Source organism: Mizuhopecten yessoensis, unplaced genomic scaffold, assembly GCF_002113885.1.
Source record: "Mizuhopecten yessoensis strain PY_sf001 unplaced genomic scaffold, ASM211388v2 scaffold8335, whole genome shotgun sequence".
Taxonomy (NCBI): domain Eukaryota; kingdom Metazoa; phylum Mollusca; class Bivalvia; order Pectinida; family Pectinidae; genus Mizuhopecten; species Mizuhopecten yessoensis.
This window is the reverse complement of record NW_018407496.1, coordinates 361,331-379,481: the sequence shown is the minus strand read 5'-3', so window position 1 is coordinate 379,481 and position 18,151 is coordinate 361,331. Positions and strand designations below refer to the sequence as shown.

At 37.7% G+C, this 18,151-nt stretch overlaps 1 protein-coding gene across 7 annotated transcripts in view; it reads right to left on the bottom strand.

The window, feature by feature from the left end:
* LOC110455632 overlaps positions 1-18,151 on the bottom strand; it is a 58,474-nt gene that overhangs the window by 29,090 nt on the left and 11,233 nt on the right. For 6 of the 7 annotated variants that reach the window (XR_002463476.1, XR_002463474.1, XR_002463477.1 and 3 more), the window contains exon 2: positions 8,064-9,584. Coding sequence is in view for 3 of the 7 variants with exons in the window: in XM_021505874.1 (XP_021361549.1) it covers positions 8,064-9,584 (1,521 nt within the window). In the remaining 4 variants the exon portion in view is untranslated. Of the gene's footprint in view, positions 1-8,063; positions 9,585-17,634; positions 17,715-18,151 lie in introns of those variants that run through there. The other variant, XM_021505876.1, reaches the window with a different exon arrangement.

The window sequence follows — 18,151 nt, the reverse complement described above, 5'->3', positions numbered from 1 at the left end:
TTTACCACCTCATCACCTACGACCAACAGATATTTTTTTCATCCATTTTTTTTAGTTTTTACTTTTTTCACAACTTCTTTACCTATCTCCCTCTATATTTTGAAAAACTATATAATGCAAAAATTCACTGGACAAAAGGTGACAACATTAGCCGTATATATATATAAAATATAGTGATAACAAACTTGAATTGTCAAAATTTGACATGGCTACTACATGTAGTACCTGGTGGCCATTTTATTTCTTGATCAGTCTCAAATGGAAATGCTCACAACTATGGACCAAGGAAAACTTTCTTACAAAATTTGAAAGTGATCCATTTTAGCACTTCAAGGGAAAAAGCAATAAAAAGAACTATTTAAGGACAGACGATGACCGACAACAAAATGCCTTTTGAAAAGCGGACCATCTGATGAGGCGAGCTAAAAAGGAATAGTCGTGTTATAATACCCATCAAGCAAAAGGTTAAAGTCTGGTACTGTAGACACATTAACACAAAGTCATGGCTTTACCACTCACTTACAACCCTGAAATCAACCTCCACCAACCTTCACACTTCCAAATTATATGACAGCTGAGGTAAGAATACAGGTGAGAATCAATTATACAGAAATACAGGTAAGAGGCCTAAAGATCGGACAAGGAAATCTAACAGAATTAGCCGACAAGAGGCCCAAGGGCCTTAGCAGTCACCTGATTTATATCATAGGTACGTACTGGTAGCTTTAGGTACTGGTAGCTTTATTTTATTGTTTAGATGTGGAAATGAGCATGTAAACTAAGTGAAATACAACATTTGTTATGTCATCAAAGGATAAGAATTTGAAAATATTGGTTAATGTCCCCTTTGGAGCCCCGCCCTAGCCCCTGGGGATGGGGCAGGAATCCCAATTTTACAATGTAATACCCTCATTCACCAAAGATGATTCTGACTAACTTAGAGTAATTTTCTGCTGAAAATGGATAAAATATACCCAAAAGTGTTATTTCCCTATATAAACTGTAGTAAACTTGATAATTTTCCCTTTGGGGCCCAGACCTAGCCCCAGAGGTTGGGGTAGGAATTTCAATTTTACAATTTGAAACCATCTTCCTCCAAGGATAATTCTCACCAAGTAAAAATAATTTCCTACAAAAAGTTGTCAAAATATACCCCAAAAGTGTTATTTCCCTATATAAACTATATTTAACTTTACCCCCTCCCCAAGGGAGAATGGATAGCTGGGGGGGGGGGTCTGAAATTTACAATTTAAATACAGCCCCTAATGATCTTTCTTTCCATGCAGAGAAAATGACTGTAGTACCTCTGAGTCTGGAGAAGAAGATTTTTGTAGCCTCATCTACCAAGGATGATTCTGACCAAGTTTGAAAAAAATCCATCAACTGGTTCTTGAGAAGAAGTTGAAAATGTAAAACGTTTACGCACTACGGACGACGACGGTCAAAAAGCGATTAGAAAAGGTCACTTGAGCAAAGCTTTGGAAGGGATGCTATGGCTTTGATATTAAATAGTGTCACCCATCCCCCAGTTCCATGTCGAGGTATAACATAAGGATGTTACACTAAAAGCTAATCCCCCACCATGCAACGCTGTGTTGTGTTACGTGTATGTCAGGGTGCAAATGTTACTTTGTATGATGCCTTCTCCCATGTTATGTTGTTATGTGTAAGTCAGGGCACAAATGTCACAATGTATGCCGTGTATGTCAGGGTGCAAATGTTACTTTGTATGATGCCCTCTTCCATGTTATGTTGTGTTAAATGTATGTCAGGGCACAAATGTCACATTGTATGGTGCCAAGCCCATGTCATGTTGTTATGTGTATGTCAGAGCACGAATGTCACATTGTATGGTGCCTTCTTCTATGTCATGTTGTTATGAGAATGTCAGCGCACAAATGTCACATTGTATGGTGCCGTCTCCCATGTCATGTTGTTATGTGTATGTCAGGGCACAAATGTTACTTTGTATGGTGCCAAGCCCATGTCATGTTGTTATGTGTATGTCAGGGCACAAATGTTACTTTGTATGGTGCCTTCTCCCATGTCATGTTGTTATGTGTATGTCAGGGCACAAATGTCACATTGTATGCTGCCTTCTTCTATGTCATGTTGTTATGTGTATGTCAGGGCACAAATGTCACATTGTATGGTGCCTTCTCCCATGTTATGTTGTTATGTGTATGTCAGGGCACAAATGGGACATTGTATGGTGCCTTCTCCCATGTCATGTTGTTATGTGTATGTCAGGGCACAAATGGGACATTGTATGGTGCCTTCTCCCATGTCATGTTGTTATGTGTATCTCAGGGCACGAATGTCACATTGTATGGTCCCTTCTCCCATGTCATGTTGTTATGTGTATGACAGGGCACAAATGTCACATTGTATGGTGCCTTCTCCCATGTCATGTTGTTATGTGGATGTCGGGGCACAAATGTTACTTTGTATGATGCCTTCTCCCATGTTATGTTGTGTTACGTGTATGTCATGGCACATATGTTACATTGTATGCTGCCTTCTCCCATGTCATGTTGTTATGTGTATCTCAGGGCACTAATGTCACATTGTATGGTGCCTTCTCCCATGTCATGTTGTTATGTGGATGTCGGGGCACAAATGTTACTTTGTATGATGCCTTCTCCCATGTCATGTTGTTATGTGTATGTCAGGACACTAATGTCACATTGTATGGTGCCTTCTCCCATGTCCTGTTGTTATGTGTATGTCAGGGCACAAATGTCACAATGTATGATGCCTTCTCCCATGTCATGTTGTTATGTGTATCTCAGGGCACGAATGTCTCATTGTATGGTGCCTTCTCCCATGTCATGTTGTGTTACATGTATGTCAGGGCACAAATGTCACATTGTATGGTGCCTTCTCCCATGTCATGTTGTGTTACATGTATGTCAGGGCACAAATGTCACATTGTATGGTACCTTCTCCCATGTTATGTTGTGTTACGTGTATGTCAGGGCACATATGTCACATTGTATGCTGCCTTCTCCCATGTCATGTTGTTATGTGTATCTCAGGGCACGAATGTCACATTGTATGGTGCCTTCTCCCATGTCCTGTTGTTATGTGTATGTCAGGGCACAAATGTCACAATGTATGCTGCCTTCTCCCATGTCATGTTGTTATGTGTATCTCAGGGCACTAATGTCACATTGTATGGTGCCTTCTCCCATGTCCTGTTGTTATGTGTATGTCAGGGCACAAATGTCACAATGTATGATGCCTTCTCCCATGTCATGTTGTTATGTGTATCTCAGGGCACTAATGTCACATTGTATGGTGCCTTCTCCCATGTTATGTTGTGTTACGTGTATGTCAGGGCACAAATGTTACTTTGTATGATGCCTTCTCCCATGTTATGTTGTGATGTGTCAGAGTGTAGCTCCCCCCACCACCACCCCTATGTTGTGGTGCACTGCTTATAAATGGTGTCCCCCACCCACCCTTTGTCATGTCAAGTATGGTCTATTTTAAACAATGTCTTTCCCCCAATTAAAGTGGCTAAAACTTGACTGACATTGCAAGCAGGTTACAAACTTCTTGGTAAAACCCCTGTCTCATAATTTGTCACCATTTGTAATAATTAAACAATGTATGTCTATCAGTCCTCCCCCCCCCCCCCCAAATCCTCTCCTATACTGACCTTAACCTTTATACTGAAATCTTCCCTACAGAGATACACTGTAGTCTGTGACCTTGATATAGTGCACATGTCCTTCAGAGACATGACTGTTATAATTTAGCATGGCAACCTAAGCTGCTGTTTTTACCTGTACACGTCCCCTAAAAATTAAGATATCCTTGCAATACCATAAAGGTCTTGTACAAATAAACTTGCTTTATATAAACTACTTAAATTTCTGTCAATATTCACCTTGATATCATTTTGGTGTTCCATTGCTCCCATTTCTTCATATATATCCACAAGTAAGTACACTAATAGTAATCAACTTCTTAATTATCCCACAATTTGAGACAAGGTAATTACAATAATCCCATCATACACCAAGTCGTCGGTACATGCTGCCTGCTCCACTGAAGCTCTTCTGTCCTGTGTAGGAGCATGATATCAAATTGTAAAACTCGTGTAGACCACCAGCCCTCGATCCTCACTGTTATTCACATTGAAGTAGTAAAGCACTTCAAACTCTAGAATAGCCAGCTTTTCTTTGACGTTTCCTCTTACGTCTTTACAAATTATTCACTTCCTCTGAATCAGGCTTATTAAATACACTCGCTGGCCCGCAATGTTTATACCCATTGTTCGACCTTTGTATTTTATTATTACAGCAGGTGATTAGATGTCGTTGTGAGGTGAATCGTTAAGAGAAATCTCCCGTTAACCACAAGGTAATGTATACTGGTAATACTGACGAGTCGGAGACGGGCGAGGTCTATAGGTGTACTACAGGTATACACTGTATTCACCTACGCTGCTCATATACCTGTATATACAATGTATAATAGGGAAGGAATTGATATCCATCTATACTACATATACAAAGGTACATGGTAAATGTCATTAGATGTCGCAAGTCTTAATCATGATTTAATTAATAAATGGCGTTGCAGTCGAGGAGTACTATTTATTTATTGGATTATGTACATGTATACATGGATAAGATGTGGAAGCCTGGCTAGACTTCTCAGGATTTCACAGCGGACAAGAAATTAAACTTCAATTAATATGCCCTGAGCCTTTTGTGTTTGATGTCAGCTGTCCATCTTGTACATCCGAACGTCACAAAAGACATGAATAAATGTCCTTGTAAGTAGCGAGTGTTATCTGAGGTAAATACATTAGACATGGGAGTCCGTGAATCAATTACTACTTTGGCCCGTTAGAACCATCAGTAGGTCTAGGTATACAGACGAGCTGGTAGAAGCCCACAGCCAGGTAGCAGAGTAGATAAAGGTGTAGGAACTCTCATAGCCCTGGTTATTAATCAATTAATATTGGACTGTATAGTGGTGCTGTTTTTATCTCAATACACTACTGTGTAAACATAAATCAATGTCCGGTTCCTGACTATCCCGGTAAGTGCCTCCAGGTTTTGGTGGCCAATTTTTTAAGCAAGGAACAATTTCGTGGTAATTTTAAAACATCATCATAACATTACAAACTGGCTATTTATAGATAATTCTGACTTCTAATATATATACTAGAAAATACCACAGAGTATCAAGTTACAGAGCAAAGTGACGGAAATCCCCTTGTCATTTATTTTTTCATTGCTAACTAAATAGTATTTTATGACTAAAATTAAATAATTTGTCAACTAAATGTATTACATAATTTCGGTGAAAACGAAATTATCACTATCTTAACGCTATGTCACAATTATGAAACATTTACTGAGTTTGAATATTTTCCTTGTAATACAAGGAGTAAACATTGTACCTGGTATTCAATCTATAGCTCACATGATCCAATATTTAACGTTATATAAGACATTTTGGAAAACGTGCCCTACCAAAAACTTGTACTAAAAATATTACTTCATAATTACAGCTAAAATTCCACCTTTTCACTTTTAATAGAAGTTGCCAGAGGATCACTAGAGAAGGATTGTTAAATTTGGGTAAATTGTTCTTGAGCCCATTAAACCTCAGACCTACCCAATACATGTCTGCAATTTGAGATCCTTTTAGATAACTTGATAACCATCCCAATTCTGTCCTGATGTAGACATATTTGAATGACAAATACTTATTGAGAAACCACAATTTTAGGTTATTGCTATTTAAAATCTCAAGTGCATGCATATTAGTTTTTTTCCTGTTAATATGACTTAATTGACTGATCATCGTCCTTAAGTACAAGATTCAGTATATCATTGGCTATGAGTCCCCGCCTTCCTCATACATGTACTTCAACATAGCAGCTAGCTAGTGTTACCACTATTTTTAACAGTCTATTTAAAATATTTCCTGGTAATAATTTTATATGTGTATAATTTGATAACATTTATGCAAATATCTTTTTTATGTAACATCAGAATAAAGATTTTATTCAATATGACACCAGCTCACCAAGTTTCTAGTTAAAAGTGTGTGTATCACAGTCATATCAGTAGAAATCTTGAACCGTATACATTTACAACTAGATTTTAACAAGGACTTAATTTTTATAAAAATTTGCACTATCATATCTTAAATTAGTGAAATGACTACACAAATCTTTTTAACAAAGCAAGGTATTTGTCAATGTGATCAGTTATCATCTGTCTATTCATCTGTGTTTACGTCTGGGCAAGGTCAGAGAAGGTCGGACTGAACAGTAGCTAGCTATAGATCAAGTATCTACGATCCCTAAAACGGGGGCGGAACGTACCTGACAATAACATACCTGGCCGAGTTATCATTAATTAGCTTGTCCTGGTAAATAAGGCATGATTGTGTCACTGTCTCCTTCTCTCACCTCACTCCAACATTTTTTTATAAATATTTTCTTTGATTTTGAGATAATGTTTCCCCCCTGACTGAAACGACTATGGACACATTATGTATTAATTACACCTGGCACGACGCTACAGTGGAGTGTAAACAATACAGCAGGTTAACGATAATTAAAACTGTAATTTTCCAACATTTCCTTCCAGTCAGATTGTTTAGATCATGCATGTACACCAAAGAACAGCCTTAAAACTTCATGGGTTAGAAGGATCATCAGCAAAGGCTATAGTTGCAGAGGCGAAAAATATCCTACGTCAGAATTTGAGCCACAAAACCAGACAATTGTCAACCATTACTGACACACCTTCAGTTTGTCACAACTGTCTTGATAGTTAATCAAGCTAAGTGATCATGGACATTAGACAAATTAAACCAAAACATTTTCTTTAAATTATTTACGCTATTGAAGTTGACAGGGATGTAACGGCACAGAACAAATCCAAACATTTGCACCGCTTCTCATGAGTAGTACCGTATTTATCCTGCAAGAAGCCCAGGGGGATGGGCATATAATTCCTGACTCAAAGTAGGGGGTGAGTGGGCTTATCACATGACAATGACATAACATTAGTTGGCATTTTATTTAACTGCGTTAGATACAGTTGGGCTTATTACCAGGCATGGGCTTATTGCTGAATTAACATAGTACTGTGTAAACCATGTAGATGCTTCATACTTTATAAAATACACAGAATTCACAGAAAGAAATGAATGTTATGCTAATTTGATAACTCAAGATTCAAAATTATATCATATATATATTCCAAAGATCTACATGATCCTGTCATTTCACGTTACACTTCATGTCCTTGAAATTAATGACCATGTTTTACGTTCTTTTAACAGCTAAGGTAATTTAAGGACGGGCCAGGTTTTGGTGATGGAGGAAAGCCGGAGTTCCCAGAGAAAAAACCCACCTACGTCCAGTATTTAGCGACTGCCCCACGTAGGCCTCGAACCAGCGACCCAGTGATGGAGGGCTAGTGGTAGCAGAATGTCAGATGCCTAAACCACTTGGCCACCGCAGCCCTTCAAGATCTTTAAACCTTGTAAATACAAACTGTGATTAAAATGTTCTTTTCCAAGCATTAGTGCACTCAAAGTATCTGTAAATGAAATCCAGGAAAGTCTGTATAACACTGTACAGAAACTCTGTATAACACTGTACAGAAACTCTGTATAACACAGTACAGAAACTCTGTATAACACTCTACAGAAACTCTGTATAACACTCTACAGACTTCTTCATGACTGAATAACAGCGAAAGTGCTGTAAGTGGTTTCAACCTGTCCTAGGAAGGTTTTGATTTTGACAGTCTGGACTACCGACAGGTCGCTGTTGCCATTCACTTAATTAAACATACAGCTATGTATGTATATGTGCTATATATATTAAATTATGACCAGTTCAAAATAACATTGTGGTAGTTTTCTTGGTAATCTTGTCAGAACATTGAAGAAAAATATCTGACTGACTGTACTTTAACAATACAGCTAAACTGAATTCCAAAAAAATATAATTATACATTAGCATTGGTGAACACATATATGTATAATTTTAACTGAAGGTGGCAAAACCAACTTACATTAAAATCTGTTGCAATGGAGCTTGGAGTCAGCGGTGGGTCACATGACCCCTGTGACCCTGGAGTCAGGGGAAGGTCAGCACTTCCGATTGAGTCAGAGTCGACATGCACAGAGTCAACAGTGAGTTTACTGGGACGCTTTATAACTTTCTTGTCATTTGAATCGTCGGTCTGCACAGAGGAGGAAATAGCCACAAGATCTTTATCCACTGGGTCTTCAGTAACAATGACATTCGTTTTGACTCTTTCTTCGTCCTTGGTTTCTGATAAAGCGTCGTCTGATGTTTCTTCTGGAAGATTTCCTTCAGGACTCCTAATATCATTCACCGGTTTAGATGTAACTTCCTCTGTGGTTGGTGAACTGTTTGCTGTAGCCTCCTCAGTGATTGGTGGAAGGTTTGATCCAACATCTGTGATTGGTGGAAAGTTAGCTGTAACCTCCTCTGTGATTGGTGGAAAGTTAGCTGTAACCTCCTCTGTGATTGGTGGAAAGTTAGCTGTAACCTCCTCTGTGATTGGTGGAAAGTTAGCTGTAACCTCCTCTGTGATTGGTGGAAAGTTAGCTGTAACCTCCTCTGTGATTGGTGGAAAGTTAGCTGTAACCTCCTCTGTGATTGGTGGAAAGTTAGCTGTAACCTCCTCTGTGATTGGTGGAAAGTTAGCTGTAACCTCCTCTGTGATTGGTGGAAAGTTAGCTGTAACCTCCTCTGTGATTGGTGGAAAGTTAGCTGTAACCTCCTCTGTGATTCGTGGAAGGTTTGATGTAACCTCCTCTGTGGCTGGTTGTAAATTTGATGTATTGTTCTCCATGACTGATGGAATGTTCGATGTAACTTCTTCTGTGACTGGTGGAATGTTTGATGTTACCTCCTCCGTGATTGGTGGAAGGACTGCCGTAACATCCTCTGTGATTGACTTAGTTTCACATGATGAGTCGGAATCTTCTTTAATATCTGTTTTTATGACACGAGATTTATCATCCTCTCCTTTTATTATTTCAGAAGACTCTTTTGAGTTGAGTGACTCTTCAACAACTTTATCAGACTCTGAATGTGAACTAGACACACCATTTAGTTCTGAGCCTTCAGAGTCCTCTTCAGAATGAGGCTTATAACACTCACCTTCTTTATTAGAACATGTTGAGTCCACCTCACCTACTTGGTCCGAGACTGGTTTTAACTCCTCTTTGTCCAGTGGGGAGGAGGTAATGGGGAGGGAATCCTCTAAAGGAGGAAAAACACTGTCCTCCATTAGCGGAGAAACACAGTCCTCGGTGAGAGGGGAGGATGGAATTGTCAGATCCTCCGAAGTTCCTCGACTGGTGTCTGTCAGAGATTTGTCAGACTTATCTGGATTAGGAGAGGTTGTCTCGTCAGACCTACAGTTGAAGTCTGTGATCTCCATGGCAATGGGAGAGGGTAGGTCTTCAATGATGAGGAGTTCAGTCTCCTTCTCCAGGCTGATACCATTTTCCCTCAGATCTTCCTTATCATTCTCGAAAAGGATCCGCATCTTGTCTTCCTGAAATGGAAATATAGTTTATTTTACACAACTGTAAAGCTCCAGTTAAATGTAGGACATGTATGTATGCAACATATTCTCTGGACTATTTTTTTCTGTTTCAGTTAAAAAGCTAGAAGTCTATCTGAATAAGATTTGAAATTCTTATAAAGATATAATCATATCTCATCAAAATACAAATAGATTGTCACAACATAATTTGAGACATTTGAATTGATTTAGTTTTTGTTACAGCCTACTGTAGCTTTTCTTGTGGAACAGCTTTCTGGCGATTGCCAAATACTTCATGTTAATCAACTGTAAAGACATCCAAAGAAAACAAACACAAACCTAATAACTTAAATAAAATCCTCTGTTTCACACTTAAAGATATGTATCATGGCAAACATTAAAATGAGGTTGTGTATGGTCTTACAAGATTCAATTTTCTTAGAGTGAACAAATGAGAGTATAGAAATTGGTTTGATCAGCTGTTTTTACATTGAATGCACCACTGACAAAGTCTGGGGGTTCTATTTCTGACAGAGTACAGTGAAGCAGAGATAGCCCAGACATACAAACAGGAAACAGGTTATATAGGGCTATACTGAAGCCTCCTCCCCCACACATACAAACAGGAAACAGGTTATATAGGGCTATACTGAAGCCTACTCCCCCAGACATACAAACAGGAAACAGGTTATATAGGGCTATACTGAAGCCTACTCCCTCAGACATACAAACAGGAAACAGGTTATATAGGGCTATACTGAAGCCTACTCCCCCAGATACAGAGGACATCTTATCAGTATTTATAGTGATGGTGTTTATGGTATTCTGACAGTATGTCAGGGTCAGATTAGAGGTGGTCAGATTAGAGGAGGTCAGATTAGAGGTGGTCAGATTAGAGAGATCAACACCTCATCCTCTAGAGTTATGGTATATTACAGCAAATTCATTATCAACATACACACATTCACTCAGAATTGCTGTAGAGTGAATTATGATACAGTACATACATAATTCTACACAATTTTGGCATCCTGGATCCCCACTTTAATTTATCTCAACTGTTGGAACCACATTTCCTGTAAAACCAACCTTGGAGCGTAGTGTTACTCTTTGTTGGTACAGTGAAATCGTTTTTAACTGCACACCACAGGGAACAATATCTTTATTCAGACAATACAGGTTTTCGGTATACACAGGTTAACATACAGTATATATGTTTATAACAAACTCAGGGGACATTACTCTACATTAAAAATGTTAATATTGAAATCAGGGGCCATAACTATACAGTTAAAATGTTTATAACAATATCAAGGGGACATACCTCTACAGTGAAATGAGTTTATAACTAAACCCTTGCTTGGATATGACTCTACATTACAATATGTTTATAATGAAATCAAGGAGACAGAACTCTACAGTGAAATGAGTTTCCAACTATTTAGAGTGGGGCACTAATTACAGTAAATGTTTTAATATTTTAAGCATGTTTTGTTGTACATAGAAATGGATCCATATAGTGGCACCTACTTTCATGTTATAGGCTTCAGTAGAGACAGATTACACCAAAGGAAGGACAAGGTGGCACTGTCTACATGCAGCCTTGTCTGCATTTAACAATGAACCATTTTGACAAGGCTGTGCTGGAGCTACAGAAGCTGACTGTGTATCCTGTTCTTACACATCAACCACAGTATGTAGGGGTGGAGGTCCCTGTAGATAACTGTGGACATGCTATCTGGGGTTCGGTACAGACACCCTGTATGTATTTCCTGTTCTTATCCTGTCAAACGTCCAAATTTACCACACAATCTTCCTTAACATGTCGGTATGTTTACCACACAATCTCCTTGTTTTCCACTCTGTCGACATTTGTTATTGGATGTCCTACTCCACGAAGGAGAAGAGCTACCCCACAAAGTTCCAAACATAAACAAGTACTTCATCAAGTACCTTTTATGGGTTCTATCTCATTTATATGTTAACACAACCTGTAACTTACCCATATGTACCTGATGAATTTAATCTGTACTTTCTGTGACCTTGTCTATACTAATCATGCCAAAAACTAGGAAGCATTCCATTTGATAAACCTACAATATTGATAGACGTACCTTTGATAATCGTACTCGCAAGGTTAGATCTTTCATCTTCTAAACTCAAGGGCCTAATTAGATAGTTTTACATCAGCAGCCAATGAAGCTAGGTTAGATCCAGACACTCCACGCTATATAGCTCTATACTCTAGTCCCACAGACAGTAGTAGTCAACCCAGACATAAAATGGCCACTGGTCATTTTAGAGGTAGTCTAGGGTGTTATATCAGGGTGTGATGTCATCAAGATAGATTTGTCCGACTGTCAGGTAGACAGATGACCTAACAGTTACAGGTAGATTTAATGATGTAATAGGTAATTGAACAGTGCTTACTAGTGAAATACTCTCACAGAAAAACCAATTAAGCATTTCAAATTTCGACCCTCTCTAGTGAGCCAGGTATAACAGTTTAGGGTTCTTATCTTCAATGATTGATTCTCCAACCTTTCCAATGTCTTAAGATTATGTTTGAGAGAATTATGCATGTATACCTCATTTACACAGCGGTTTGTTGTAGAAAAATGCAGTATTCAAGTCAAAGACACATTTTAGCTTTCTGTCATAAAATTATACAAATACATTTTTAAAAGAAAGTTCTATAAAGGTTGTTCAATATTGAAAAAATCTTCTCCCCTGCATTCCAATAGAATGATAGCATTCATGGCTATCTGCATACTAAATCATTTTTTTTACTCTTTGTTTTTGCTGCAATGATATTTTGTATTTAAATGGATGATGACACAGCTTGCATGTTAATATAATTCAATGCTAACCTGTGCATTTTGAAAAAATATGCAGTAAGTTCTGTATTATAAGTATGCTGCTTAAACTTTGGCCATGCACAGGTATATATGCATGCTTACCTTTGGAGCATTAACTATACAGGGCTCCTAGCTGTTGCCTACTACCCACCCTGGTCAATGACATATTGTGGGAGTTCAACCAACCCTATAATCATCCAGGGTAGACTGGGTGTTATGATATGATCTGATCCATATCAGGGTTAAGCCAGTTAAATGGTCACAAATCACCACCCTTAGGGGATAATGATTATCATCAATGTTGTAAGGAACCCTCCATGAAATCATTACATAAGGGGCCCTAGGTCAGAGGTGACATCCAGGTCAGGATTTTGTGGAGGAATTAGTTACTCTGAGGGAGCCACAAAGTCTCCTTCACACTGGAAAGTTTGTGTAACAGATTCCTGTATAATTTACCTATGAATTGATGGATATATATATATATATATATCATTCTTTAATGGTATAAAAAGACATCTGCAAAGTATTTCACATGAAATACTAGTTACATGAAGATTAATTACATGTAAATGTGATTCACATAATTTTCCATAAAACTGTTATACACAGCTATATGTCTAGGTTTATGTACTAAATATAGCTGTCATAAATATAACATTTAAACTTGTATGTTAAACATATACAGCAACGAATGTGTTACATGCACACGAAACCATGATCTAATGAATATATACATTCAGACTGCAAGTTTATATTGCAGATCAGAATATGTATTCTTAATGCAGTATAATCACTGCATAGTATATTATAAATAATCACTTAGGATGTATATTTTTACTTATAAGCAAGACACATCTATATAAGCTTTTCTAAGGGATGGGTTATTGTAATTTTAAGTATCCAACCAGTAGTTTTTTTGACATTATGAACAGGAAATGTGTAGTAGTATTTTTGTCCCACAAGAAGTACCATATTCTTAAAATTATGACATTATGAAAGAATGGTATTTAAAAAAAAAAAAACGTTGACAAAATTGAATTGCTTTAAGGTTTAAGATTCTATCGAAGTTAAAGTCAATTCATGATTTACGTAACGCAAATGCCAAAATATGGTGAACACTAAAGTCATTGTCTGACTTTTGCCAAGCTTTCAGGACCAAGATCGTGCCTTTTTGCTCTCTAGAGGAAATTGAAATCCTCATTCAAGTGGCAGCTAGTGGTTAAGATTGTACATCCCAGCCAATTAAATTTTACTGTATTAACTAATCCATGTATGTGTATATAACAGCTATATCTGTGTTCCCAAATATGCTTTAATTAATGGAGGAAGAATGTTACATAGTAAAACACTTTAGAGACCAAGACACTCTCAGATGTAATTGGAATTGCGCTGTTGCCAAGCTATACATATGTACTTCGTATTTTCCTAGACGAGAAAAGATCAATACAGTACCTGTTTTTCACTGACATTTGTATAAACACAGACATAATTAAAACAGTCTATTGTAATTAAGAAATTGGTTTAAATAATAAATTGTTTTTGTTTAAAGTACACAAAAGATAATATTAATGTCACGGAGTATTCCAGAACCAAATAAAAATGTTTCTTTCAAACCCGATTGAACATAAAAACATGATGACAAATATTTTCTTTTATAATTAAAGCAATATTAATAGTGACCTTGATCTTTGTACAAAGACATTGAAATGTGAAACGTTCAACTCTTTTGAGATATTGTAAAATGAAGAATATAGAGTGAAACTTCATCCACATCTATTAAATGAATAATGGGGGTAGCAAAATGAAGGCAATTAATTAAATTTATTTACATAACAAAGGTAAGAATGAGTCAGGCTCACTGTGTGTCCTCTTATTTCACAATGTGCATGCCAAACCTTTTAATTTAAATTTCAAACATAAAATGATGACTTGAGATGCATCTAGGTTCTGTGACATCAATCTGCTGGCTCGTGTTCACCATAAACAACACCTTCGGTGCGACAGAGGGGTCTTTACTCTGTAGTACACATTTCCAGGTGGGTATGAATTATTCAGGTAAACTTTATCAAATGACAGGCAAATATTGATCTTGAAGACTTGGTTCATCTGTAACATAAACACTACCTTCCTCCTTAAGTTTACAGTGCCCACCTGGGCGTCTGTGGGCGAGTACTTGAACATCTACAGACTACGACTTGCATAGCTATCAAGTGTTGTCAGACAATCGGGCTTTCCAGTCCTCTCATGTTGGTAAACACTGCCCATTTATTCCTGTACAATATTTAGTTTGTCCACTAGGCTATTCATTCATGAAATATTATATTTTCTATTGTTAAAATATACAAAACAGTAAATGTTATCCTACATTTCGATGTGGAATGATCTCAAGGTACTGAAATTAATATATAGGTACTATGTAAGTAAAACTAATAACCAGAAACTCATAAATGAAATATATCTATGACCGATTCACCTGGTCTAGGTCTGACCTATGATCAGTCCTGTAATAGAGGCTGATTTGGTTTGTTTGTGTTTTACGTCATATTAACAGCTATGGTCATTTAAGGACGTGTCAGGTTTTGGTGGTGGAAGAAAGCCTGAGTTCCCGGAGTAAAACCATCGACCTACAGCCAGTAACTGGCGACTGCCTCACGTAGGTCTCGAACCTGCGACCCAGTGGTGGAGGACTAGTGGTAGCAGATTGTCAGACACCTTAACCACTTGGCTACTGCGGTGCTTATCTTTGTTTTCCCCCCAAAATTGCATAATGATGATATCAATGCCAGGGTCAGTGATTATTCTGCAGTTAAAGACAAGCAAATTGGTAGAAGAAAACTGGAGTGAAAGAACACTGGACAGAAACAGACAATAATAACTGCTATTTTGATGCTTTAACATTTCCTGAGAATACATGCAGAAGGAGAAAGAACATCTGAAGGAACTGTCAGAACATATGCCAAATAGAACAAGAGTTCCGTAGGGCGGAACAATATACGCCCGTCGAATGTCATATAGTGTTATATACTTTCTTACATTGAAATAAGATCTGCATCATTCTAAGAGTGGTTAGCTGACATGCTATAAAAAATGTAGGAGAAAATCTCAAAATAAATTAAATACTGAAATGAACAAAGGGCAAGAACTTTTGCAAAAATTGTTGAATCAAATTTCTTTTGAGGGAGACACAACTTCATATCATGATTATAATGTATTCAAAATTTAAAAAAGATAGGTTGTAAAATGTAGGAGGAAATTGCTGGACAATCAAAAGTTTACGCCGGACGGACAACCGCATACCATAATACTTCCGTCAAATTTAACGGGCGTATAAAAAGGAAACCAAATGAAAGACAAAATTAACCAAGAACTAAGCAAACCAAAGGAAAGGCAACATGAACAAAGAACACACCAAACCAAAAGGCAACATGAACAAAGAACACACCAAACCAAAAGAAAGGCAACATGAACAAAGAACACACCAAGTCAAAAGAAAGGCAACATAAACAAAGAACACACCAAACCAAAGGAAAGGCAAAATGAACAAAGAACACACCAAACCAGAGGAAAGGCAACATAAACAAAGAACACACCAAACCAAAGAAAAGGCAACATGAACAAAGAACAAAACAAACCAAAGGAAAGGCAACATGACCAAAGAACACACCAAACCAAAGGAAAGACAACATGAACAAAGAACACACCAACCCAAAAGAAAGGCAACATGAACAAAGAACGCACCAAACCAAAGGAAATGCAACATGAACAAAGAACACACCAAACCAAAGGAAAGACAACATGAACAAAGAATACACCAAATCAAAGGAAAGGAAACATGAACAAAGAACACACCAAATCAAAAGAAAGGCAACATAAACAAAGAACACACCAAACCAAAGGAAAGGCAACATGAACAAAGAACAAAACAAACCAAAGGAAAGGCAACATGAACAAAGAAAACACCAAACCAAAGGAAAGGCAGCATGAACAAAGAACACACCAAACCAAAGGAAAGGCAACATGCTTTACAAGAAACATCTACCCTGTCCCATCATCAGTGTTTTGATCACTAATGTAATTGTTCTTGAAAAAGACTACACATTATCTTTTATTTATAACTTGTGCAGACATGTATTGTCTGCTCTGGACTGTGACCTTTGGAGTGACTGTAGGGTATAGTCCTGGGGAGATATAGATCCTGTATTGATCCTGTTTTGTTGTAAAACATTAATGTCCTACAGTTCACACCTCAACAGTCTGGACAGACTTTGTATTGGCATTACACAAACATCTGTTTACACGTAGTTCACTACATCAAGGGCTCCTGCCAACTGTATCAAAACAAGATTTACCTGAAATATTTATAATATTTCACATTGGATACAAACTAATTTCAGATTATTTTTACTAAAAGACAGCGAATGTTTTCACCATTATTGTGGGAAGATTCAATTTCTAGTTAATGTATAATCTATGTAATTTTTATCATTATGATCTCAGAATCACACCAAACTAATTGAAGTCTAGTTTCACTGTTATATAATTTGAGGGTATTGGTGGCAGAGTGGTTAAGGCATCTGACCATCAACGATCGCAAGCTCTCAACCAATAGGTCGCACCGGTTCAGTGGGTTTTTCTCCAGGCACTCTGGTTTTCCTCACCACCAAAACCTGGCATATGTCCTTAAATGATTATATATAGCTGTTAATAGGACATAAAAACGAATTATAATGTTTTGATATTATGCATACTCAGGTCGTATGAAATTATAATCACATGAATCGAATAAGGAAGTACCAGTAAAATGACTGTAAAAATGTGTCCAAATAATTTATTGTAGTGTAAAGATGTCAAGGAATTGTCAGCTTGCCTAGTGTACACTAACATACTTGGTTTTTACTCACACATGTACATGATAAAGTAAACATGTGAGTAAAACAAGACAAATCTTTACAAGCCTAGCCCCAGTTCTGTGTGGACAGACAGTTTTACACATTGGAACTGTGTGTATCAGCCCGTCTATCAAGGATCAACAGTGACTTGTGTATGATGTAACAGCAGACATTTCTGTTCTGTATATAAAGCATTAACAGCTAGATCGTCTACTGCAGACATTCCTGTATTCTACAAAACCAATATACTTACTGTTTGTACACCAGATATTTCTGTGTAACAAGAGATGGAAAATGCAATTGGACACTTACTTATTAAGCTACCTGGTCACCAGAAGGCACCCAGCCCAGTCCTGTTGCACCATGACTTCCCTCCTTTTTTAAAGGCTTCCCTCCCAAAAGACAAAACTATTTACAACCCTAACTTGGTTATCCCCTTGCCAAGTGCACACACTACTTGTAATAAGGGTTTGTTAACAATGGCACCACTGTAAAAAGGAGACCAAACATGCAATGGGCAAAACATGGATTTAAACCCAGGACCTGATCACCATAAGATGGATGCTCTAACCAACTAATTATATAAGCTACCTGATAGCCATTGATCAACCCGGTCCAGCTCCCCTAAACATTTATTTGCTGTCAGCTACCTAATAGCCATTGATCAACCCGGTCCAGCTCCCCTACACACTTATTTGCTGTCAGCTACCTGATAGCCATTGATCAACCCAGTCCAGCTCCCCTACACACTTATTTGCTGTTAGCTACCTAATAGCCATTGATCAACCCGGTCCAGCTCCCCTACATACTTATTTGCTGTCAGCTACCT